We start from the raw sequence: 27,430 nt of genomic DNA on the forward strand, positions 1-27,430 counted from the left end.
TGTGTGTGTGTGTGTGTGTGTGTGTGTGTGAGAGAGAGAGAGAGAGAGAGAGAGAGAGAGAGAGAGAGAGGAGTATTTTAACCTCGTGGGAAACTATTCCAAGAGACCTTAGATCTTTTAACCTCGTGGGAAACTATTCCAAGAGACCTTAAAGATCTATCCGACGAGGAGAGTTGAACTCAAAGCCTATTATTCAAGAGGGAAATGGCATAACCAATCTACCACACTTGGGTGATACAATAATTATACCATTTTCCTCCTTTTATTAGCACACACACACCCACACACCCGTTCAGAAGAGTATTTTAACGTCGTGGAAAACCATCCCAAGAGACCTTAAAGATCTATCCGACGAGGAGAGAGAGAGAGAGAGAGAGAGAGAGAGAGAGAGCATAAAGACGCACCAAATCTCACCATGTCAACTTCCTAAAATTTCATCCCGAGCTTGACCTTTTTGTATTACTTCACCCAAATTGCACCCCGTTGCAAGAGCATGTTCTTTTCAAGAGTCGAGACCAAACTCACCCACACATGCTTGAGCCTATCCCCGTTTTCAAAACGTGCACCATAGCATCGATCCGGCTTAGCTCCCACCCTTTTGGGGGGCGTTGGGTCAATGTGGAAGAGTCCCTTCGTATGTGCAGAATTTGGCCCACGCAAGTTAAGAGTGCCATCAGCTTCATGGACTCTCAATTGCCACCCCCATCTTCACAATCCTCGAGCATCGAGGGTCAATAAACACCTCAACACAAAGCATGCAAAATGTTTCATTTGGTCACTTGGGTCACAAAAGTTGTGAAGGCCTATAATTCGATCAGACTGCCACAACTCCTCCTGCCAACTTTAAGAAGGCCAATGATTGGTTTGACTTGGATGAACAGTCCATAGTAACAAGTCTAACTTGAGAAAAAGGCTCAATCCTTTGATGCTTTTTATTGATTGGTTTGACTTGGATGGACAGTCTATAGTAAGAAGTCTAACTTGAGAAAAAGGCTCAATATTTTGATGCTTTTTATTTTAAATGCATCAATATACATGTATTACACAGGGACACCATGATATCCTATGGGAAACCTATATACAAAAGGTTGTAGTCAGAGCCAAGGGGCTTCAGAGAGCACACCTTGGTATGTCCAATCTATCGTAACTCCTAAAGTGTCCAGTATATGTTTCATCTATTGATAATCCTCTACTGCACCAAGCAGTCCAGACTCTAAGCCTTCATTCAATTTGCTCTGCTTCAGCCTTCTTCTCTTGCCGTTTCTTCTGAAATAAAATATTCTAGCAAATATAAGACATGCATATTGATGAATCAGATAAAACATAACAAACACTTGATATATTTTTAAGAACTCACCCATTCATCCAACACCCCTCCAGCAGCCATCGTTTTCGGGACCTGCTCCTCTGCTGACTTCTTGTGAGCCTGTTCGAATGCTTCTGCTTCAGCTAGGCGTTTCTTCAGCTTCTCTATGTCCTTCATAATGAGCAAATCCAACAGTCAATACACAGCAACCATGCATTGGCAATGGAATTAGGATGAAGGCAATATGTCCTTATTCTCTGTTTTCTTTTTTTTTCGGCATGAAAAGGAAAAAGATCATTCTAATAGTTTTTTGCCCAATGGGCTGCAATTCCCCTATCGAGAGGGTACAAGAACAAGGGAGAGACTCTCCCATGATGACAAATAAATATGCAACGGCTAGATCACAAAATGAAAAGCCAAGCAGGTGGCCGATAATGCCACTGAATGCCCTGCCCACTGTGAAGAAAGGCCACACTATGGCACAAGGCCCTGGCCGCCTCAACCCTATGAAAGCCTGGCGCTCATGGTTACAGGGAATGGCCATTTTTAGGTCTCCATTTCCTGTTCCCATTTTAACATTCCTTCCAAATCCCCGTTCTGTGTTTCGGACGTGAGTATCCGTAATAGGGAATGGTAATTCACGCCCGTTGCCGTTCCCCGTTCCATGTTCCAATTTCCCGTTCCGGGTAACTATGCTAACACTGTCTCTCTGCACTGTCATAACAACCCTGAATCCTGTCATACTCGCCTCGCAGCATGTGCATGAGCATTGGCTCAACCAAAAAAACACATATTGTCATAGCTAAAGGCTCAGGTCTGCCCTCAAATACTCTAAAGCAATGGGCCTGCCCTACAAATCACTAGCCAAGGCTACTGATCAGCTTCCATCTGCACTCTCTCTCCTGTGTCCAGGCCATGGTCAAGAAATCCGGCATCAGGCACTGCTGAGCTTGACCTTCCAAAAGCCGAATATCAAAGCTGTCCTGCTTTCTCTCATATCCATGGGCTGGCCGTGAACATGCTGATCATGCAACTGCCCCCCAAGTGAAAGTCCCCTCTAGCAAAAATGGATGCTATCACTCAAAGTCCTCAGCCTTTTCTGTTGGCCTGAGGCAATCCCAGTTGCTGAATCTCTAGAGAATGTGACATGTCCCCACCTAGGGCAAACCAAGGGGTGTCCATGAAACCGGCCCATAGACTCACTAAAGGGCCGTAGACTCACCCAATCTTTACTTTGATTAACTTTACCTGTACTTTACAACACACCGGAACTTCACGAACAAACCTGTGCCTAGAATTCAACACTTGAAACAAACCATGACTTGGCAGCTAGAGTGCTCCCAAGTAGACAGTGACACCGCGTTGGCCCCAAAGGTTTGCGCCTCTTCCGGTATATCTTTATTCTAATTAAAATTTGGAGAAAACCTGTAAACTCCTATGTGTTGTCCCACTTTTATTGGGCTGAAAATGGCCTACTCTAGCCCAATTTCGGCAACATAACAACTGAAGAAGGCTTCACACACAAAATCCCCATACAATACATGACTTTCCCGGCCCATTAGAGCACTTTCCTAAACCTGGCGAGAAATTACAGCACGCTGAATTCTCTGTTTTCAGCCTCTAAAATGCACCAAAACACCTATATAACAATTCCCTAGCTTCCCTAAAGCTCCTAGGATTGTTAGGCAACAAAAACAGCCAAAATCCTAAACCTACAAAAATACACATCAGGTTGTAATTCACTGTTTTGGGCTTTGTTTCCTGTGCCGGTCACATCCGTAGCACACCCTCGAGTTCTTGCACTTGTAAGGCTACTTGTCCTTTGATTTGGACGAGATTTCTCGCGAGAAATCTCTCCAAATCAACTTGTACCTGCGGGGGATTAGCAATTAGCTAATCCAGTACCTGGGCAAGAGGCTCGCGAGAAATCTCTGCGAAAACCTGTACCTGCAGGGGATTATGTAAGATGCAGCGGAAGTGACTGTTGAACTTTTCTCAAGATGAGTGCTCCGAACTGTGCTCAAGGTTCCTTTTACTTAGGGAAGGAAGAGCCTTCCGTTCTTTAATGAGAGAGTGCAAGTGATCACAAACAAAGTGGATAAACACTGTGAATGAAGGTGCTGAGACTGAGAGATAGAGAGAGAAGAATACGACACCCGACAAGTTGTCAAACCCTCCTCCAAGGGCCCCTCTCTCGTTGGCGAGAGAGGTCTATGCTATTGATTGCATAAATCTGGTACAAGACACTGATGCAAGTTGTGAGGCTCTAATGCAATGTAGATCTAAATTTGAAGACGGCGGCGATAACGAGAATGGCGACGACGGCTGGAAATGCTATCATCTGGGGCTGTTCCTTGTCTGCTGAATTTGCTGCTATAAAAACGTTGAACTGCTGCTGTCCAAAAACGCTAACTGATGGCTATGGAAATGCTGATCTGCTGCTGTTGTAAACGCTAAACTGCTGCTGCTGTAAACGCTATACCGTGGCTATGAAAACGCTGCTACAGGCTGCTGAAAAAACGCTGTTGATGCAGGCTGAAAACGCCAGGAAATCACAGCTGAAAATGCTGGCTTTATTTCTGAAAAACGTTGGGCTTAACTGTTGGAAAACGCCAGGCCTTCAAGTCCTTGCTTGAGAGAGAGAGGGAGATGAATGCTGCAAATCACTTGCATATGCATTCTTGCTCTTCTCCAGATAAGCCTAGCGCTAGGTTTTCTTTTAAACTGCCTTGCTCATTGCCCTACCCAGTTCCCAAAAAAAGTCACTTAAAAAATAATAAGTGAAAAATGCCTAAAATAGGGAAAATAGGTTCTGTGCACTGGAAATTGCTCCTGATGGATTCTGATGGTAATGCTGATGATCATGCAGTGTGCAACAGAGGATATGCATCTCATGAAGTAGCTTGTCCATATGCACATAGGGTTAGATGTGCACGTGACATCCCCTCTTTTTTAAAGTGAGGTACTGGTACCGAGATGCATGGCTTCCTTGTAGTCTGCCAACAACTCTAGGTAATCTTTGAAAAACTCTTCGTCAACCCACGCTGCTTCGTGGGTTCCGCGATGTATCGCACTGCTTCGTATTGTCTCACTTGCTTCTTTGAACCGTGTCGAAACCGATCCAACAACACTTGCTTCGGCTCCATGACTTCTGCTTCATCGACGATTTCCGGTTCTTCTTCTTCCGAAATGTCCTTTAAAGGCGTTCCCTGAAACACTTTCAACCAAGAAACATGGAAAACGTTGTGCATTGACCATAAGTTAGACAATTGCAATTTCATTGAAACCTCATTTATCTTTTTAATAACACGAAACGGACCATACATTCGAAAAAACAACTTGGGACACTTCTTTCCAACTTGCTTAAGACGTTGCTTCATGATTCTTAAACACACCCAATCCCCTTCCTTGATCGAAACCTCCTGACGATGCTTATTAGACTGCCGTGAATAAGATTCATGAGCCTTGCGTAGCCGAAGCTTTACACTCTCAGAAATCTCATCCAATGACTGACTTTCAGCATTGGCATCAAGCATTTGACTGACCGAGCGAGTCAAAAGTAATTGGAATGCACGGCCAAAAGCTGCCTCATACGGAGTTCGATCAATGGCAAAGGAAAAAGAGTCGTTCAAAATAGCCTGAACCAATGGGAGATACAGCTCCCAATGAGACTGCTGATCATGCACATATGACTTTAAAACATCAAAAGCCAACTGATTTTAAATCTTTGTCTGACCATCTGACTGTGGATGAAAAGCCGATAAAAAATTCAACTTAGTGCCAAAATTTTCAAAGAGTGCGCGTCAAAAACAGGACGTGAACTTCACATCCCTATGTGACACAATCGATTTTGGCAAACCACAGAGGGGATACCAATGCTTTATGAACAACCATGCCACATCTTATACAGTGACTGTGGCCTTACAAGGAATCAACATGCAAAACTTGCTGAAACGATCAACAATTGTCAATTATTGAGTGTTCCTTGAATGCAAACTAGATGGAAGGTGAGTCACAAAATCCATGGAAATATCTTGAAAAGATCCATCGGAAATAAGCAGCGGAAGCAAGAGGCCTTGCTGCTTACCCGGAGGCGCTTTTACCTTTTGACATATAGTGCACTGAGTGACATAACAAAACACATCCTTTCGCATTTTAGGCCAATAAAAGAATCTTCCTATTTTTTCGAAAGTGGTGTTCATTCCCCTGTGCCAACCCGTCAGAGAATCATGTGCATCATGCAATATGGTTGGCTTGAGAGAGGGCAACACACATAGACGTTGACGAAAATACAACAAACCATCACGAATGAGATAGTTGCTTGGCCCTTGGGAAGCAAGAGCCTACAACCATTGCTTACCAAACTTGGAATACGCATACTGGTTCTTCATACTGTCAAAAGACACCCCCTTTATAGAAACTGTGGATCTTGACTCCAGAGCCAAAATCTGTCCTTTGCGACTCAACGCATTTGCAACAAGGTTAGCTTTTCCAAGCACATACTCAATCAAACCTCCAAATTGCTCAAAAAATTATGACCACCGTGCTTGGCGATCACTCCAATGTGCACTAGGCATAGACTCGAGCCACTTGAGGGCTTGGTAATCTGTGCGAACTGTAAACTCTCTACCATAAAGAAAATGCTTCCAATGCTTAAGAGAGTGAATGACAGACAAAAGTTCTTTATCATAAACTGAATAGTTCTTTTCTGCACTATTGAGCTTCCGACTAAGGAAAGCTATTGGACGACCATGCTGCTGAAGCACAGCACCTATGGCGACATTGCTCGCATCCGTCTATACCTCAAAGATATCATCCCAAGAGGCAAGGATAAGACACGGTGCTTCTGTCACCGCAACCTTGAGAGCTTTCAAAGCCTCAATGGCTGCTTCGGACAAGTCTACGTGCTGACGGTGAGTCTTTACCCCTTTCAAAACATCAGTCATAGGTGCGGCAATGCGTGCAAAATTCTCTATATGCAAACTATATGCTTGACATAAACCAAGAAAAGAATGCACATCATATGCAGTCTTGGGCAAATCCCAATTACGTACCTGTTCCACCTTCGTGGGGTCTAGCTTGACACCTTCTGCAGAAATGATATAACCCAGATCAGATTTCTTAGCTGCAATGTACAACTGACACTCATCCAAACGGGTCAATACCCCTTCCACACATACACCAACCATATCGCTGAAACGGCCTACCATGAGACGGTTAAATGTACCCACAACACCTGTCAATCCAAAAGGCATAACCACATACTCCCATTGCCCTCATTTTGTGCGAAAAGCGGTCTTGAAGATGTCGCCTTTGAATACCCTTACCTGATGGTATCCACTCTTGAGATCGACCTTACTGAAAACCTTTGCCCCATTGAGCCTATCAAGGATATAATCAATGCGAGGCATCGGAAACTTGTTCTTGACGGTCATCTTGTTCAATGCCCATTAATCAACACACAAACGAGATAAACCGTCCTTGCGGACAAACTAAATAGGAGCAACAAAAGGACTTACACTAGGACGTATAAATCCTCGAGCCACCAACTCCGTGAGTTGCCGCTCTAACTCTTCTTCCTATGTCTTGTTCAAACGGTAGGGAGCCTTACTGACAAGCTGTGCCCCCTCCGTAAGCTCGATGCGATGGTCCTCCGACCGCTCGGGTGGGAGACAGGGTGGAAGATCATCCTGCAAAAAGAGATGCTTAAACTTGGTAAACAAAGCGGAATACCTGTCTGGAGCCTGAATGCTCTGGGAACCTGGAGCAGCATAGATGAATGCCGCTTGTGCTCCCCGTCTTAATTCACGCTTTACCTGCACATGAGAAATGAGAGGCAAAGAATACAGATCATGCACAGCACGAATGATCATGGGAGAGTCACTCTTGGCATTTAATGTGAGAGTGTTGTCCTCCCAATCAATGAGAGGGTTATGCTCACGAAACCATCTAATACCCAAAAGCATATCACATCCTGAGAGAGGAGACACGACAAATTTTCTACGGAAAGCAGCTTGTTGAACTGTAAACAACACATCAAGGCACTCTTGCGTAATGAGAGAGTCCATACCGAGAGCGAAGCCAGACACCTCGAGAGGAGATGTCGGACTAACCTCTAGGCGGGCTCTCTCTACAAGAGAGACACTAATCACATCATGCATATTGCCTAGATCAAACAATATGACAAAACGATGATCCTTTACATGACCATAACACTTCATGAGAGACTCATCAATGTGTGTGTCTGAGACATGAGAAGATTCAGTTTGGTTCATTAAAGTGTTTGTGGGTGTTGTGGGTGCCTTAGGTTTTTTAGGTGGGGCTATCTTAGGACAAGCCTTCTTAATGTAACCCTTGACGTGACATTGATAACATCTACCTTCCTTAGCATAAATCACTTGTTCTTCAGCCGTTATGTATCCTCCTACAATCCCTTGTGCGGCTTTTTCATCCGGGGTTAGCTTAGGTTTTGCAGGTGCTTTAGCTTTACCCTTAGATCAAGGTTGTACCGTATGTACGTACCGATGCTATCCGTACGGTACGTCCGTACAATACGGATCCGTACTGTACGGACTGCATCCATATGGTGAAGTTTTTTTTATATAAAAAAATTGGCAGCACGTTAGGCATTTGATGGTACCATAGGGTAGCACTTTAGTTTTTGGGCAAAACTCTCTGTATTCACTGCAGAGAGTTGTGCATTTATGTAAAAGTTGCAGAGCAGGTGCAGAGTAGGTCTGTGAGCGCCCTTCTTGTGAAGAAAACACGATGCCTCACAAAGCCAACCCCCTCTGGAACATTCACACCAATGTCATCGAGATTGTGAAGACTCCTGGGCAATCCGGATCAGGTACACAACGTTGGCAATGCAAGTACTGTGGGATGTAGAAGACGAGCACGATCACTCGCGTCGTCAGGCACTTGACGGGAATAGGATGTACAGCCAATTGTGGAGCATGCAAGAAGGTGCCTCCTACTGTAAAAGATCAACCGATTGCAGAAAAATTCCCAGCAATGGTAGGAGGAAACAAAGGTAGAGGAAAACAATCTACGCAAGACGCTCTTCATGATGCCCTTCTCAGAGACCTTGGGGACACGGACACTGAAGATCAAACGGTGGGAAGTAGTGAACCTAGTGCACAGGCTCAGTCTAGAAGGAAGAGGGCTCGTGTCATGCAAGATGTTGAGGATGTGTTTTCTGAGGATGTTAATGATACGGAGGATGTCACAGCACCTCGGCAGACCACCTTGCCCTCGCGTGTGCATACTCAATCTTGGATCAAGGAGCGACAAAAGGTGGCAGAGATGGAGATTGCTCGCACTCTTATTGAGTGCAACATCTCCTTCAATGTATTGAGGACTGACCAATGGAAAGGAATGGTGAAGGCTATTGCTCAAGTTGGTCCCACAGATACATGGACTGGCTTAGAGTACAAGAAAATGCGCACGACAATGCTTGATGAGCAAAAGGCTTTGATTGACAGGGCTTTGGTTCCAGTGAAGGCAGGATGAAAACAATTTGGGTGCACAATCATTTCAGATGGTTGGAGTGACATACGTCGACGACACATCATCAACATTCTTGTGTCATCTTGCCTTGTCACTTATTTTTTGCGAGCCGTGGATGCACGGAAGGCAGGGGAACATATCACAGGTCAGTTCATTTCCATGCATATTCGGTAGGCCATTCAAGACATTGGCGCAGAGAATGTGGTACAGGGTGTCACTGATAATGCATCAAATTGCAAAGCAATGGGTGACTTGATTTCTGTAGAGTTTCCACCCATAGTTTGAACCCCCTGTGCTGCACATTGCCTTGATTTACTCATGGAGGGGATAGGGAAACTCCCTTGGGTGCTGCCTATTGTGTCTAATGCAACAAAGATCACCACTTTCTTTCGCAAGACGCACCAAGCACTTGCCATCTTCAGGAGCCACAGCCAGTTGGATATGGCACGGCCTTCAAAAACCAAGTTTGCCGATATGTATTTGGTGCTCCATAGACTCTTCAAGCTGAGGGATTCCCTGATGCAAACAGTGGTGGATCCCAAATGGAGAGACATGGACAATTCCCAACAGGAGAACACTAAGTACATCCAAAGGCGTGTTCTTGATGAGAGCTTTTGGATAGAGGTGCAGTCTCTCACAATGGCTTTGCAGCCTGTTTATGTGTTGTTGCATGTCACTGATATGGAGGGGTCCACACTGGGGCTGGTTTACCATCTGTTCTTGCAGATGAAGAGCCACATTGCAGAGTGTCCTTTGTCTCAGCAACAGTATGTTTCCTTGATTGCATCATTGACAATTGTTGGCAATTGTTTTTTTTAGGTAGCTCGGAGCTACTACACTGAGATGCTTCTTTTTTTTATGGTTGTGTGCAGACGAGATGACATACTGGCTATTGTGGAGAGTCGGTGGACGTTCATGAGCCATCCTATACATAGAATGGCTGCATGTCTCCATCCTCTCTACAAAAAGCCAAAACTCTTCCATGATAGAGATTTGCTTGCACTGCGCGATTCATACATCTCGTTGAGGTATGACGAGGACACACAACTGGAGATTGATTGATGCTGAGATGAAGAGCTTCATCAACAGCTTAGGCTTTTCCTTTGTGCGGCCAGTGGCACTAAGACAGGAGGCCACCAAGTTTCCTTTGACTTGGTGGCAGAGCCATGGGAGACAAGGTCTTCCAAAGCTTACAGATCTTGCATTACGCCTACTTTCGCAGGTAAATACTAAACCATTGACACTTTTGCAGGTAAATACTAAACCCTAAATCATGGTAATTTCCTAATTGAAGCATTGCTCTGCAGGTGCTTGTGAGCGCAACTGGAGTGCCTACTCATTGATCCACACCAAAATACGCAATAGGCTAAGCACTACACACCTAGAGAGATTGGTTTACTGTAGAGCCAACATGAAGCTTGTGCGAGCCTACCATGCTTTGGGGACACCAAAGCAGGTAATATTAAATATATGGTTTTGTTAACTCGTCGATTTTACTCTATGATCGAACTCTTTGTAACGCGCATTCGGTTTTTTCTATGAGCAAGTAGATCCCACACAAGTTAAGATGGTGCCTGATCCCACTACAGAGAACATTGAGCAGCAGACGAGAGATGAGCAGGAGGAGATTCTTCGACTTCTTCATAGAGAGTTGGAGAGTGTGGATTGGCGTGTGACCAAATCGCGAGCACGGGCATACAGCATTCCACTCCTAGAGCGAGTTCCAAATCCAGATATTGCACGACGTGAGAGCATTCGCAAAGGAAAGCTTCCTGTGCGCAAAGCACGAGGCCGTGCAAATGAGGTTGTTCGTCTCATTCACGCTACAGAGGAGGAGGATCTTCAGGATGTTGCAGAGCAGCCACATGTATCTATGGTTGTGGAGCCAAAGTACGACAACGACGGCAATGTCTTGACACATGGAGACATTCTCTCCTCTGCAGAAAGCTCATCTTCATCCGATGATGAGTTCTAGGCTAGTTGTCTTGGGAGAGAGAGACTTGAGTCTCTTGACCTGAGGACTCCGTTGGGTTTTTTCCAGTATTATTCATGCTATGTATTGATTTTAACTTTTGGCATTTGCACCTTGTTGGTTTATGAGCTTTTGTAGTTGGCATCAGACATTGGTCATGATTGAAATGTCACTCTCATGCCAGAATGATTGTAGTGTTGAGTTTTGTATTTGCAGTATTTTGATCATCATTAGTCAATCTTTGGATCTTCACTCTTGTATGATCATTGATGTACATTGTCCTTTACCTTACAATGCTAAGTTTCTTTTAAGTTTATGGTATTGAGTTTGTCATACTATTACTGAAATATGGTATTGTGTCCCATGTTCGTATCATAGACCATGGTAGGTCACTTGATTGATGTTTAATGCAGGTAGGCCTTTTCATTTAGCCATATAGATTGATAGTTTATATATTTGTAGGCTTCTTTTGTGAAATTTCAAATGTTTTTTCTAATTTTTAAGGGTTTTTTTACCAATAGTGCGTATTTTTACATACCCTAAACCTCAATCCATACAGGACTGCGTACCGAATACGTACAGTATTTTACGTTTGGTTCCACCTGGCCTTAGATTCATTGTTAGAGTTCTTTTCCAAGGAATTAGAGGAAGATTGGCTAGAAGAGTTACCATTCTTACCATTCTTACCATTTTGCGGGTTCTGAGAAGTCTGAGAGGTTCCTTGAGAAGTCTTGTTCTCCTTAGGCTTTCCCTTATTGCGCTTCATCTCCTGTGTGAGAGCAATCGCTACCGCCTTGTTGAGATCGATTGGATCAAGTACCTCAACATCAAACTTGATATACTCATCCAATCCATAAAGGAAGGCCTCTTTGCGCTCCGCATCCGATTTGCGTAATTGAGTGCCGCGCTACAAAACACGATTAGAGAAAGACATAACTGGCATACCATTTTGCTTGAGACCGCGCCAATCGTCCTTCTTGATGAACTACCAACATCTTTGGCCGGCTCGGATTTTGAGGTGAGGGCCTGTCGGACCAACTCTTACATGCGCAAGTCTCCAAGGCCGCTCGTCTGTCTTCGGCTTCCAAGTGTGCTTGCTCACACTCACGCTCAATAGCCGCCTTTCTTTCTGCTTTTCTTTCTTTTCGTTCATCGCGCTCGCGTTCCAAGGCAAAGGGAGTCGCTTCTTGTCGTGCCATCATGTCCATCATCGACTTGACCAAAGCCTCCATAGGATTCAGTGCAAACCGTGGCGAAGATGGGGAAGGAGGAGGGTCCGAAAACCCTCCTTGGTGGTGAGATTCTTCTTCGCTACTGTCATGCCCATCACCTCCATGCGAAGTATCCATTCCGCTTCGGGTGATGACCATACACTGAAGTCGTGGGTTCTTAAGTTCACAAGGAACTTGGGTTCTTGTGGGTCTTGGTTCTTGAGTTCTTGAGGTTCTTGAGGGTCTTGAGGTTCTTGAGGTTCTTCTTTAGCTTGCAATCTGTGTTAGAGAAGGATCTTCTCTTCACCCAAGTTCTGCTCTTTTCCGCGGGCGCACCCCTTGGCAGCCTTGCGCTCACACCAAGGTTGCTTTTTCCTACCTCACGTCGATTGGCCGGCCGCTAAGTGCACGGTCCGCTCTCAATGAGTCAAAAGAGGCACAAGGGGAGGCTGGACAAGCCCTTCTTTCTTGCATTACCTGTCACTCTTCAAAAACACGATTAGGAATCGACACGCCCAAGAGGACTTGGGTTACGTGCGACCACAATAAGCAAAAAAAATTATGTGGTTCTTTCCTTGAGTGATACAGAACACTACCAAAGCTCTGATACCAATGTAAGGTGCAGTGGAAGTGATTGTTGAACTTTGCTCAAGATGAGTGCTCCGAACTGTGCTCAAGGTTCCTTTTACTTAGGGAAGGGAGAGCCTTCCGTTCTTTAATGAGAGTGTGCAAGTGATCACAAACAAAGTGGATAAACACTGTGAATGAAGGTGCTGAGACTAAAGATAGAGAGAGAAGAATACAACACCCGACAAGTTGTCAAACCCTCCTCCAAGGGCCCCTCTCTCGTTGGCGAGAGAGGTCTATGCTACTGATTGCACAAATCTGGTACAAGACTCTGATGCGAGTTGTGAGGCTCTGATGCAATGTAGATCTAAATTTTTTAGACGGTTGCGATAACGAGAATGGCGACGACGACGGCTGGGAATGCTATCTTCTGGGGCTGTTCCTTGTCTGCTGAATTTGCTGCTATAAAAACGCTGAACTGCTGCTGTCCAAAAACGCTAATTGATGGCTATGGAAACGCTGATCTGCTGCTGTTGTAAACGCTGAACTGCTGCTGCTGTAAACGCTGAACTGCTGCTATGGAATCGATGCTACAGGCTGCTGAAAAAACGTGGTTGATGCAGGCTGAAAATCGCTGTGGATAGCGGCTGAAAACACCAGGGAATCACAGCTGAAAACGCTGGCTTTATTTCTGAAAAACGCTGGGCTTAACTGTTGGAAAACGCCAGGCCTTCAAGTCCTTGCTTGAGAGAGAGAGGGAGATGAATGCTGCAACTCACTTGCATGTGCATTCCTGCTCTTCTCCAGATAAGCCTAGCGCTAGGTTTTCTTTTATACTGCCTTGCTCATTTGCCCTACCCAGTTCCCAACAAAAGTCACTTAAAAAATAATAAGTGAAAAATGCCTAAAATAGGGAAAATAGGTTCTGTGCACTGGAAATTGCTCCTAATGGATTCTGATGGTAATGCTGATGATCATGATGTGTGCAACCAGAGGATATGCATCTACTCTAAGTGCCTGGGCATGCACGGTCTGCGAACAGACTCACAAAAGTGCCAGAACACTTCCTAAGCTAGACTGACCGGACTGAAGTGAGCCCTTGTCAAGAAGTAGCTTGTCCACATGCACATAGGGTTAATTGTGCACGTGACAGATTAGCAATTAGCTAATCCAGTACCTGTGCAAGAGGCTCTTGCCTCAGCAATCGCGCATAAAACCCACAGAATTGTACATACAGATGAGTAGTCCTTGAGCTAGGCATCACGTGTCTGTATACAAAAGGGGAGAGACGTGCACGAGCGCGGAATCATTGTGCTACATAGAACAAAGGAGAAGGCAAGCTTTCCATTATAGTTGTAAACTTGCACCCACTACTCACACACACTGTAAGCTCACAATGAAGGAGGAGGCAGCCCAAATGGATTTGGGGCGCCCTCTCCCAACTGAGGTGTCTTGCAGATCACTTTGGAGCCGCCATGTGTCACTTATGTCCTTTTGAGTTAATTTCCTAGTACCCACCAACTTATGAAGTGTCACGTGGGGTATAAATGACTTTGAACTCAGCCTAGCCACCCTTTTACTACTCGGATTTTAGAGTTGACTGGCCTGGACCAACTCATGGCGACCTAGCTTCATTGCTGCAGGTGAAACTCTCGGCCATCGGCCATTTCACACTGGCCATACAATGTCCAACCATTTGTGACTTCAACAAGAGGGTCCCAAAAATTAAATAAGAATCAAGGGAAAGAAACCAACTAAAGTTAGTGGTTGTCACAGCCTCGTGACAGTCCACCATGGACAAGCCAAGAAACTATCCACCAATGGATGCAAAGAAGATGGAAGAGGTGAGTTAGCGGAGTTGCCTCATGTATTGCAATTTTAACTAGCGGCTTTCAACTTGGAACCTAAAATGACTTTGATCCAATCAGGCTCTCGGCTACTTCCTCGCTATCATGGCCCTCACTTGGGTCATTTGTTTTATTTGGTAACGACTTTGTCACAAACTGCTGACGTGTCAAGCCACTGAAGACCTGAGCCGACTTGTGCATCCTACCCCAGGGGCCTAAACCCTAAGAAGAAGCAGCAGAAGAAGTTTTACCAACTTGCAAAGTCTTGCCGAGTGGCCTATTTATAAAGAAGAGTTCCCACCAACTTATAGGACCTCATCCGATGGGGCCCAAGTGACCTAAAGAGATTAAATAAAGCAAGACCCGCTCACACACAATTTCTCTTGCGTAAATGATTGATGACGTGACAGCTGTACGGACACGAATTGTCCTAGCAATGATGACGAGACAGGTGGTACAGACGGCCTTCTACGCAAGCTTTTGAGCACTAGATTTTTTTCAAACTGGTTGCTTTTCATGTAACTGCTTTTGAGAGGCCAAGGGCCTTTAAATATGTGGCCTGGGTTCTTACTCTGGCATTCCTACCCAGTGGGAGAAGCAAAGCAGAGCAGAGCCGCAGGGATTGTACCTTGTTGAAGCAATATATAGAAATATCGAAAGGGGTGCCACGGTTTTCTCTCTCGGGGTGGAACTCCGCCACGCACTCCCCGTCTCATGTGTCATGCAGCTCTTTTAGTTCAGTTGTTTTGAAGCGTCTAAAGTCTGTTCAGTCTGTTCTTTTCCGTTGGCACGTGGTGCCCGTCCCATTACAGACGTTCACCCGAGCTCAATAGGTCTTCATTTCTGTGTTGGGGCCTTCATCAACAGCTTTACATTTGGTTGAGGTTGATTGAGCCAGCCTAACATATCAACTCCTCACCCCTAGCATTAGGACCTCATTGCCAATGCTTTGTTGTGTACTTGCAATCTTGCTACTTTTCTACCTTTGTGTGTTGAGCGTGGGCCAAATTGGACTCCAAGTCTGCACCAGAAGACATGCCCCTACTTCTTATCCCATTTAATCATCGCTAGATTCTCATGATCTGTTTTTGCTTCTTTTGCTTTCATGCGTCGAAACTGGAGCCCTTTTCTCCAGGTCGTGTGTGTATTTTTCTATACTAAGAGCACATGAACCTTTGCCCCACTTGAGTTGCCTAGCCTCCCCATAGCTTGGTTTGGCTTGATGAGGCCACTAATCATCCTCTTCTTCCCATGATCGTTTTGACTTTCATCTTCGATGCTTTGCTTGAGAAAATCAAATTGTACATACCCACGATCTTTTTACTTTTATCTTTGATGCTTTGCTTGAGAAAAATCAAATTGTACATGCATTCTGATAGCTCTCCCATGAGTTATCACATGCCCCAAGGTGACTCCTAGGTTGAGAGTTCTGCCTAGGTTGAAACTATGTCCACAATGACTGTGGGTGCCGATCCTCTAGTGAACTTGGTCCCTTTTGCTTTCTTTTCTTTCATTCTTTTTTGGGTGTGTGTGTGTTTTTTTTTTGGTTGGGGGGGGGGGGGAAGGGGGGGGGGTCTTTTTGAACTTCACGGAAATAGACCTGATGTTACCTTTTCTGAATAAGATGAAAGCAACGTACCCGAGATTGGCCATTTGGATCAAGATAGACCACTTCAAGATTCCCTTCTACAGCGACCGACTCAGTTTGCTCTTCAAACTAAAACCATTTTAAAAACATCAATAGATCCTCCATGAAAAATCAAAATAAAAATGAACAAGGACACCAACAACATTTAAGATACCAATTCTGGAGAATATTGTACTCCTTTCTTTACTTTCAAACTCACGACTTTGAACTTTTCTTTGATCTTTGTCCGCTTATGCTCAGACGGCTCAATAAATTTTACAACTGTTCATAGAACTTTCCAAACTTCAATAAACATGTTACACTTTCATAACACATACTTGATGGAACGAAAAGACAGCAACATACTATTCAGAAGAACAGTTTCTCCCGGTGTAAGGATTCCAATAGATGGACGCATGAAACAGCTCTTGGGTGAATTCGTTTGAAGCTACAGACAACACCCGCTGTTTAGAGAAGCTCAAAAACACTCATCTGCGACAACATACGATTAGCCAAAGGGTAGGCAGGAGTGGCCAACCTTCAAAGCGACAAAGGAAAGGCTTGTATTCTTTACTTTCAAAACACTTGAGACCTGCTTGTTGGGTTCATCTGATCAGATCCAATAGACTACTGTTCAGATATGAACAAAAATAGCTTCAAATGCTTAAGTTGCTAAAATATATTTTCTGTAACTTGAGTGAGAATTGTCCTGTGAAACTGCTAAAGAATCTAATATAAGAAATTACCAAATAGCAAATAGTGATAACACCCGTGAAGCAAATTGTACGAAAACATGACGCTGAGGCACAATACCAGACTGTCATGGCTTCTCCTGATTGCTCCATCATGAAAGCATTAATGAAAAGTACAACATCCACATAACTATCAAAGTTTCTTGAACACAAAATAATGTTTTGCAATGTATTTCAAGTTAGCCAGCAATGACTTCTGGAGTAGCAAATAGATACCTGGATAAATCCAAGAAAAAGGGCCACTAGAGAGTAACAGTAGTCATCAACAAGACATTATGATTGGAGCTCCATCTTGGATAGACAAGAGAACATAACTAGCAGCATCATCTTGGAGAATATTGACTATCGTACTATTAGTCCATCAGAGTGGAGTATAGAACCAGGTAGCTTTATTGATAAAAGCACCCACACAGCACCTAACACACGTGGCATGCGCGCGCACACACTCACATGAATGAGCATACATAAATACAGAGAGTAAGAGTAGCCTCTCTCATGGCTCCACAGATGTAGGTGAACTAGATCATAAAGCCTAGCACAATCAATTTTCGAGATCCATTTTTCTTTTACCGAATTTAATAATGATTCCGATATATAGCTTCATACGGTCAGAAATACGGTCAGAAAAGTCTGAACTTACGAATTATAAGAGAGGCTAAAACATTACAGAAAACACAAAAGAGAGGCACACAAGAAGATGGATAGAGAAGAAAAACTGAATCACCTAATGTATCTAAACAAGTACTAAACAAGTGAGAGAAGCTTATTGACTGAAACTTTGGAACAAGTAGTAAACAATTACAACAAGGATAAGACAGCATAAAGGCAAACTACATTACAACAACACAAACAAAAGACAAAAGAGCAAATTCTTATATCCTAATGTAAGCAAATTAAAATGAGAATCTATTGCGTAATCACTCAGAAGAGGCAAAACATAAATAAACCAGTAAATCACCTAGAATCTAGGGATGATGACTTGGCTACTGGCTTGACCTACAAGTGCAAAGTGCCAAAGTTGGACCTACACCAAGTGTATCTGCAAAAAATTAATGTCAGTCAAAATTGCAAACATGTAGATTGTGTATAAGTCTGCTCTTAACAAGCAGATGGTCGATTTGGGCCCCTTCGTCTCGTGCTCCTATGTCAGTCAAAACTGCAAAGTCGAAAGAACATGTGTGTGTGTGTTTTCAAAAGCACTCTATAAATCACCGCATGTTGAGGAAAATGCTTCCAAAAAATATATTGTCAGTCTTCCAATCACCTTGAGGATTGTAACCATCTAATGCCTAGAAGTACCTATTTAAGTTATGGCATCTCAAGTGAGCTGTCCAATGTGATCCTGATATTTATTTTGGCTTTAGGTATTTATTTTACTTCTTTGTCAAACTTTGGGTAGGGCAATTTGCTAAGGTCCCTATATAAGCACCCAATGCCCTCATTGTATAATCATCAATTCATTGCAAGGGTGGATGGTTCAACCGTCTCTCTCTCTCTCTCTCTCTCTCTCTCTCTCTCTCTCTCTCTCTCTCTCTCGTATTCTCCCCGTTGCTCTCTACTTCCACATCGTGGACTTTGACAATACCGTCCACTTTATTGACCACAAAATCATCATGAACTCAAAGCGTTGAATTGTTAAGTAATCATGCTAGAGAAGATTCCATTCCTTCACCACACCCCGATACCGGAATGGCCGATATCATTGTTGCCACAATCTAGGCGCTCTCCACTACATGATCACTAATGATGTCATACCTTGATCGTGGATCAAACACAGTCAGTCACTCATCATTCATATAACCAATGCACTTGAGTAAATCACCTTCTTCTCGCACTCTTCCTCGTGTCTAGCTTTGAGTATCACATTGACTTGAGCACTAGGCTCACAAGTCGATGTTGAACTGGAGCTAAGTCGGGGACATCCTTCATGTGTCCTAAGATGTGGTAGTGAAATCACTACCTTCCTTTGTGTAACTATGATACTTCATCTTTGGTTGGTTGACCTTCTAGAATGCATTCTTATCTTCCAATGAGCTGAGGCTCATCCGAGCTGGATGCATTGTTTTTTTCTCTGCACTTTCACTTGTTTCTTTTCTTTGTGGTTGTTCTTTTCCTTAGATGTGTCTAAATCATGAGACTGAGAGTTTTGCTTACTGTTATCATAGCAGCTATAATACGCGTACTTTATTTAGAATACGAGACATCCCGTATTGAAACAAACAGTATGTCTCATAACGTTTTCTATTCAATCATATTTTTGCTCAAAATGTATTCTATTCTAATGACTTTTGCTAGTTGATCAAGTGTGTTTTAGAGCTTCATGGTGCTTGTTTATGTATGTATGATTAAACATTGAAGTCATTGAGAACCGGCTTCACTTGTCCTTATTAAAGTATCATATTTGTCGTATTTTATTTTTGATTCTCATAAATACGTCTAGTACGTGCATTATACACCGCGTATTAAACGTATCGTCCCTTATCGTGGCTGCTATGGACGCAATCTGAGTTGCCTCCACACTGGTCTTGGAAAGATTTTCATAATCGAGTTCCAAAAGTGTCATTGATAAGCTAGCTAGAAAAGCAATGAGATCGCACAAGATTTTACGCTTCTGCTTGCAAGCCTCTGTCTCGGCCATGCGCTCCTGTCTACGGATCTCTACCTCGATTGCCAATCGCCTCTCTCCAAGCTCAGTCACCTCCAAACGCTCTTGTCAACGCGACTCCTCTTGTAAGGTGCAGCGGAAGCGAATGTTGAACTTTGCTCTCCGAACTGTGCTCAAGGGCTCCTTTTACTTACAGATGGGAGAGCCTTCCGTTCCTTCAGAAAGAGAGTGCAATGGACACAAACAAAGTGGTGAACACTGTGAATGAAGGTGCATGAGACAAAGAGATAGAGAATACGATACCAGAATGTTGTTAAACCCTCCTCCGAAGGCCCCACTCTCTATGGCGAGAGCGGTCTACTATTGATTGCACAAATCTCTACAATGCTTTGGACTTGCAGACGATGAGAACGACGACGAGATGGGCTGAAATCTGAAAACGCTAATGGCTGAAATCTGCAAATCTTTATCTGCTGAATTCTGACTCTATGTCGGTGACGATGTCGATGACGACGGTGCAACGACGACATGCTGAAAACGCAGATGCTGAAATCTGTGTTTTCCGGGCTGAAACTCCAAATTTTGATGTATCTGACCGTGCGGCGAGGATCTGCTGCGGGATGGTGAGGTCTACGAGGTTCGGGACTTGTTCTTTTGTGTCTAAGTGCTTGGTGCTTACTGAGGTTCCGTCACGATGAATCTGCAAAACGCAGAGGCTGATCTGCAATCAAAAACGCTAGGGCTGAAAATTGTCCTGCTTGTGGAAATCTGCTAACGCTAGGACTGCTCTGTGGTCTCGCTGTCGCCAGGCTACTGCAATGCAAAAACGCTGGCTGATCTTGGTGCAAAATGCTAGCTTGTTGCTGATCACTTAGAAATAATAAGTGAAAAATGTCAAAAATAGGAAAAATATGTCTATGCAATGTAAAAATGCTCCTGATGGTAATCTGATGATCATGCTGTGTGCAACCAGAGAATATGCATCTACTCTAAGTGCCTGGATATGCACGGTCTGCAAACAGACTCACAAAAGTGTCAGAACACTTCCTAATCTAACTGAACTGAACCCATGTCATAAAGTAGCATGTCCATGTACACATAGGGTTAGATATGCACGTGACATCCGCTCCTTTTCAAAGTGAGGTACTAGTACCGAACTGTATAGCGTCGAGGGAGATCGCCAACAATGTCTGGAATCCTGTGAAGGACTCTTCGCCGGCCCACTCTGATGCGTGGGTCGTGCGATACTTGAACTTCATAAAGGTCTGCAACGCTTGCTTCTTTGGGCCGAGCCGAAAGTGACACAAAGTCATCTGTGGCTCCTTCAATGCGTTAACTTCGTCCATAGTCATGCGTCTACCTTCTTCAAGAATCTCCGAGGATGAAAATTCCTGAAACCACTTCCAACACAAAAACATGAACATACCCATTCCATGTAAAGTGACTGGAAAAATTATAGTCTTTCGAAAAAACTGTGCATGCAATGCAAATGAACATAGAGACGGAGTGCCAAACCGTTCATCAAACACACGCAAACAATGGGGTCAGATCTTGACCTTCTGATTTAATCAATCAACTGTGGCAAATCACAATGGAAATGCCTATGCTTGATGCTCAATCCTTCTTGTGCTCTTTCTGCTATTGTGTCATGCCAAGGAAGAGACATGGAATGTGAATTCCTTGGGTGCAAACATTTCATCTTTTCATGAATCATCCGCATATATCCGTGCTCATTCATGAGTGAGTCGTGCTCAGCGTACAATATGTCATGCCTATGAAAATACAGGATCACACAAGGACGGTGACTAAAATACAGGAAAGCGTCACGAATGAAACACTCAAACGATGCGTGCTGACTAATCATTCGAACACAAAATACTTCCTAAGGGGGTTCTTTGGATCTAGGCTCGAGAGCCAAGATCATCTCTTCGTGATTGATCGAATCTTCCTATGGGGGTTTTTTGGACCTCGACTCGAGAGCCAAGATCGGTTCGTCGTGATTGATCGAATCTGCAATGAGGTTAGCTTCACTAGACAAAGTATCAAATAAACCATCATCCTTGTGAACAATCACATCATTATCCTGCAAATCATCATGCTCGTGAATAATCACATCTTGATCATGCAAATCATCATGCTTATCATTATCATGCAAATCATGTGTGTCGTGCTTTGGAAAAGAAGAGACTGAGAGAGTCCTTTTCCTTATCCTTTGCAATTTGTGCCCGCATACTAGAAAAGAGTCGGAACAACTCTTGCATGTGTTGGGCTCTCTGTTCGGCCGCCAAGTGTGCTTGCTCATATGAACTCACGCTCCAAGGCTACCCTTCTGTCTTCGGCCGCCAAGAGCGCTTGCTTGCACTCACGCTCTAGGGCTGCCATTCTTTCTTCGGCCACCAAGCACGCTTGCTCGCACACACTCTATGGCTGACATTCTTTCTTCGTACTTGCGATCCCGTTCTTTTCTTTCTTCACGTACACGATCCAATTCTGACTTTCTTTCTGCTTTTCTTGTTTCGCGTTCTAATTTCATGTCCATCATCATCTTGTCGAAAGCCTCCATAGCAGTTAGTGCAATCCTTGGCCTAGATGGGAAGGGGGAGGGTCGGAGAAACCTCCTAGTGGGGAAAACTCTTCTTCGCCACTCCCATGCTCACCACCTCCATGCGAAGTATCCAATCCGCTTCGGGTGATGACCATCCACTGAAGTCTTGGGTTCTTAAGTTCACGAGGAACTTGGACTCTTATGGTTCTTGGTTCTTGAGGGTCTTGAGGGTCTTGAGGTTCTTCTTTCGCTTGCAATCTCTGTTAGAGAAGGATCTTCTCTTCACCCGAGCTCTTCTCTTTTCCACGGGCGCACCCCTTGGCGGCCTTGCGCTCACACCAAGGTTGCTTTTTCCCACCTCACGTCAATTGGCCGGCCGCTAAGTGCACGGTCTGCTCTCAATGGGTGAAAAGAGAAACAAAGGGAGGCTGGACAAGTCCTTCTTTCTTGGGTTTCCTGTCACTATTCAAAAACACGATTAGGAATCGACACGCCCAAGAGGACTTGGATTACGTACGACCGCAACAAGCAAAAAAATTATGTGGTTCTTTCCTTGAATGATACAGAACACTACCAAAGCTCTAATACCAATGTAAGGTGCAGAGGAAGTGAATGTTGAACTTTGCTCAAGATAAGTGCTCCGAATTGTGCTCAAGGACTCCTTTTACTTACAGAAGGGAGAGCCTTCCGTTCCTTTAGTGAGAGAGTGCAATGGACACAAACAAAGTGGTGAACACTGTGAGTGAAGGTGCATGAGACTGAGAGATAGAGAATACGACACCAGAATGTTATTAAACCCTCCTCCGAAGGCCCCACTCTCTATGGCGAGAGCGGTCTACTATTGATTGCACAAATCTCTACAATGCTTTGGACTTGTCGACGACGATGAGGACGATGACTAGACGGGCTGAAATCTGAAAATGCTAATGGCTAAAATCTGCAAATCTTTATCTGTTGAATTCTGACTCTATGTCAGTGATGATGTCGATGACAACGATGCAACGACAATGCGCTGAAAACGCAGATGCTGAAATCTGCGTTTTCCGGGCTGAAACTGCAAACTTTGATGGATCTGACCATGCAGCGAGGATCTACTGCGGGATGGTGAGATCTGCGAGATTTGGGACTTGTTCTGCTGTGTCTAAGTGCTGAAAACTGAAAACGCCGGTGCTTACTAAGGTTCCGTCGCGATGAATCTACAAAACACCGAGGCTGATCTGCAACCAAAAACGCTAGGGTTGAAAACTATCCTGCTTGTGGAAATCTGCTAACGCTAGGGCTGCTCTGTGGTCTTGCTGTCGCCAAGCTACTGCAATGCAAAAACGCTGGCTGATCTTGGTGCAAAATGCTAGCTTGTTGCTGATGTAAAAACGCTAGGTCTGCTGATGGGGGTCCTGCTGAGAAGGTGCCTATTGAACGCGAAGTTCCTGCTGCCTCTACTGCCAGAAATGCTAGCGCTAGGGTTTTCTTATATAGTTCACTTGCTAATTTGCCCTACCCAGTTCCCAAGAAAAGTCGCTTAAAAATCATAAGTGAAAAATGTCAAAAATAGGAAAAATAGGTCTATGCACTATAAAAATGCTCCCGATGGGTTATGATGGCAATCTGATGATCATGTTGTGTGCAACCAAAGGATATGCATCTACTCTAAGTGCCTGGACATGCACGGTCTGCGAACAGACTCACAAAAGTGCCAGAACACTTCCTAATCTAACAGAATTGAACCCATGTCATTAAGTAGCTTGTCCACTTACACATAGGGTTAGATGTGCACGTGACACCTCTTGCCTCACCACCGAAGTCCACGAGATTGAGTGCAATGGTACGGGAGAACTTAGAGAAGAGGGACCAGGAATAGGAGGTCGAGGAGGGCTAATAGGAGTGCTGAGTACTTCTTCTTCTTCTTCTTGTTCTTCTTCTTGATGCTCTATCAAATGAGGTTTTTGCTTTGGATTCTCTCTCATGAGGTATCCATGCCCTAGGTGTCACAATCATGGAAGAGAAAACTCTTGTAAATGAGGTGGTAATAGCCTTTGCTCCAAGGCACTATCTATCCCTTTCCAGACGTACCACAACTCCAACACCCAATATGCAGTGTTTGCTCTTTCCTACGCTCAATGGGCACAATCCTATGCACAATTCTAGGTCCTATAATTCCAAAATGGGGAGTCTTCCTTGGAGATCCTCACGGCCAACACTCCAACACGGAAAAAAATTATTTTAAAGTTATCGTTCGTGCAGTAACAAAATCTCCGATACCAAATGTCAGCAAGCTCCTCTCCATGTTAGCAACCACCTCTCCACCTTGTCCAACATCCGAAGCTCCTTGCCACATCATCAAGCTCCTTAAGTAAAGTTTTCTTAGTCAGCAATTTGTGACATTCCATCCCCCTAAAAGAAGAGTAATCGTCCTCGATTACACCAATAGAGACAACACGAAGTTGAGTAGACACTGCTATCATGCATACATGCACATGTCATTCCAAGCAGTATACATTGTGGCATACACACTATAAAGCATTCATCAACATATATATATTATTTCAAATTGAACTTTACATGCTAGTCCAACATTTCACATTGGACTTTGCATCCTGATCCAACATTTTACTTTAGACTTCACCTCTTGGTCAACATTTCATATTAGACTCTATAGAGGTCAATCACTAGCCATCACACCATTGTTTGACATTTCAAGGTATACCATTGAACTAATTATCCACAAATAATATGCTGCAAACATTCTCTCTCAAAGAAGTCTCATGGGCAGAGTACTATCGACTTAGTACCTCTGGTGTGCTAAAGACCAGAACTATGACTATTATATTCACATGTCGGTCAATCTGTTGACGAGGAAGTGGAGTGCTCGTGCTCCCCACTATGCAATAGGCACTGCACCAAATCCACTACTAAAACAACCTAACTGAGCTTTTTCCCTTGGAGCTCCAAAACCAAAGGTCTCAAGGTATAGATCTTAAACCTGAGGGTTATCTGCCAATTCACCCACCACTCCATCCATACTATTTGGCGTCACCAAGTCACCTTTGGCCCACCTCCAAATAGTTCGCAAAGATCCACCCTTTTACATTGTCCAATTCTTGCAGATACCTATCCAAGTGTACCATTGAGTATCAAAAGACAATTGCTAAATCTTTCGTGATCCTTTCTTCAACATATGAGAATCCTTCAATAACATTCATTTGTTGCTTTGGTGCTTTCACCAACAATAGCTTCTTTGTCAGAAGAGCCTGCCCCATAAGAGTTCTTGTATCTCCACCTTTCTTGGTCCAGGACAGCCCTTGGCTTGCTCTGCAATCATGACCTGCATCAACATTCTTGGTGGACCTGCCCTTGGCTTGCACATGGTATCAATCTTCCTCACAAAGTACTGCATACTCTTAAGAGGGAAAAGAAACCCTCGCAAAGCACAAGCACAAATCCAGCCCACACTAGCTGCACCTATGAGAGCAATCTTGCGGAAAAAATACAAAGCTACCCTTTTCTTGCAATTACAAAATCAGCAAAAAGCAGGAACCTTTTTGAATTACAAAATATCAGGTAGAGAGAGAAAGCTCTTTGTTTCAGAGAGAGGAAATCGGCCCAGAGAGAATCAGCTCTGGAGAAAACAACCTGTCCAGGCAGATAACTGTTCTAGAGAGCAAAAGTCTGTCTAATCACACTTAGAGAGATGAATTCACGTTTCACAGAGAAAATCAGCTTTATAGGGGAAAGAAATTCTCAAGAGAGTCTATAAAATTCCCTAGAGAAAGAAACCCAGCACAGCTTGGGAGGACTTTTTCTCTGCCTCAGGGTTAAGTTGACGCCACCCCTATCGAGCCAGAGCTTCCTAGCAACGCCAGACAGAAGCAGTGGCCAACTGCCAATTTGAATTAATCGGAAACTATAAACCAAAGCCCCTCAAACTTCCCTGCCTCTTGCTTCATTGAAACAGAATATTACATCGTAACAGATGTGCATGTGGTGAAATAACTATGTTCAGTGCAACATGTCTTTAATTTGTGAGAGAATAACAGAACACCATCTACCTTTGTATGCATACATTGCCCAACCAAATATCACCTATGAATAGTGTATTTTCTTCGATTTATGAATGCTCTCCATCTTTAGTGGACAAGAATTGAACCTCAATTTTTATCTTGAAAACCGCTTCAGCACATCCTACAACTGCTTAAGTAAGGTGTCACGGCTCAGACTCCTACGAATGAAACATGGAAATGCACCACTTATGTTAAATTGGTTTAGTTTGCAGACACCCCTATACTTGCGGGCCCCAGGTATCAGAGTAGACAATGAGAACAGTCCAACAATGACAAAGACGTAACAACGATGCGTCCAATCAGGGAAAACCTAAGAATGGTGGCCAAACGATGTACAAATCCATGAACCAAACTGCTGTAAGTCGCAGAAAAATCACGGTTGTGCTGGGCAGTAAAATCTCAGCTGTGTTGGAAATGGGTTTAACTGTGGTCTAAATAATGCATGACATGTGCTGTGGTGAAAATAAAAGATTTAGGTCCGCTTAGCATGCATCCCTTTGCTGTAAGGTTTGGAACAAAAACTCACAGAAGAAATGGAGGCGCTTGTTAGGCGTAATCTGCAGTCTACGCCTGGCAAAAAGTACAGACTTGCAGTAGAACCAACAGGAAGGGACCTTGCTTGCCTCTGAACTACTGCCTTGTTGTTGCAAAGGCTCACGATACTCAGCAGAAATGTCATGGTTGTCGGATGTTTTTCGCTTTCGCCTCCATGACATCCAAGAGCATTTCCTCCTATTTCCCATCTTCTGCTTTGCGCACCTATCACACAAACTGAGCTGCAGTTTCCAAAATGAGGAATGAAAGCTGTGGCCCGTCACATCTGCTCAGAAATCCGGTCATCCAACTCTAGAAAAATGCAGGCATCAGCAAACCCTCCATTTCTCTGTCCCGAGCAAATTCTGGACCGTCACGTACACACAAAACATACAGATTTTCTAAATGACAGAAATGCTCAACACATGCAGATTGCTCCAAAGCAGTATTTAGGAAGGAGATGGAAATTAGTTCCCCAGTTCTTGCGTGCAGGCAAAGCGCTATGTCCTTACCCTTAACAAAAGGCCTCTGCTGTAAGTCGCAAGTCGTAAAAGGCTTACTTAGTCGCTGCAACTAGACGAGCTCATCCGCCATAGTCAAAGTGGAGAGGGGCTCACCAAGCTTCCATGTCAGCCACTTATAGAACGACATGTCAACCACCTTATTTACGCTCCTTGGCCTAATTAATTGGGATTATTACAACTTTTTCTAATTGGTCCAGCCCCTCCACCTCCTTTTGGCATCTATCTATCTATACTATAACAAGAGGGCACTGCCTTTGATTAAAGATTGGAAAAGCTAGTTATAAATATTATTGAACTATTATGGGAATTCAAAACATCTAAAAGAATATCCCAAACACTAGTTAGATCTTCCTTCAATGTTGTGGACGGATAT

At 43.9% G+C, this 27,430-nt stretch overlaps 1 protein-coding gene across 2 annotated transcripts; it reads right to left on the reverse strand.

Moving 5' to 3' along the window:
• Positions 1-901: 901 nt before the first annotated feature.
• LOC147439252 (vesicle-associated protein 4-1-like) lies at positions 902-27,200 on the reverse strand. Of its 2 annotated transcripts, XM_086485123.1 has the most exons (8): positions 27,046-27,200; positions 26,526-26,898; positions 16,578-16,648; positions 16,406-16,487; positions 16,215-16,321; positions 16,052-16,129; positions 1,358-1,477; positions 902-1,266 (listed from the first exon to the last, which is right to left on the reverse strand). In XM_086485123.1, the coding sequence occupies exons 2-8, from the start codon at positions 26,740-26,742 to the stop codon at positions 1,222-1,224; spliced, it is 720 nt and encodes a 239-aa protein (XP_086341249.1). In that variant the 5' UTR covers positions 26,743-26,898; positions 27,046-27,200; the 3' UTR covers positions 902-1,221. The 2 variants fall into 2 exon arrangements, with proteins under 2 accessions (XP_086341249.1, XP_086341250.1); XM_086485124.1 differs by lacking the exon at positions 27,046-27,200 and having other exon boundaries at positions 26,526-27,039.
• Between the last annotated feature and the right edge of the window lie 230 nt (positions 27,201-27,430).

The sequence above is a fragment of the Adiantum capillus-veneris genome, chromosome 16 (genome assembly GCF_014529385.1).
Source record: "Adiantum capillus-veneris isolate H3 chromosome 16, ASM1452938v2, whole genome shotgun sequence".
In the NCBI taxonomy this organism is placed as follows: domain Eukaryota; kingdom Viridiplantae; phylum Streptophyta; class Polypodiopsida; order Polypodiales; family Pteridaceae; genus Adiantum; species Adiantum capillus-veneris.

Excerpts from the sequence above, each read along its gene's own strand:
- LOC147439252 (XM_086485123.1), bottom strand. The coding sequence starts at position 26,742 with ATGGGAAATAGGAGGAAATGCTCTTGGATGTCATGGAGGCGAAAGCGA. Across the intron at positions 16,649-26,525 it reads CAAGCGCCTCCATTTCTTCT|ATGAACCCAACAAGCAGGTC; the intron begins GTGAGTTTTTGT and ends GGATCTGATCAG. Across the intron at positions 1,478-16,051 it reads ATCCAAATGGCCAATCTCGG|GACATAGAGAAGCTGAAGAA; the intron begins GTACGTTGCTTT and ends CTCATTATGAAG.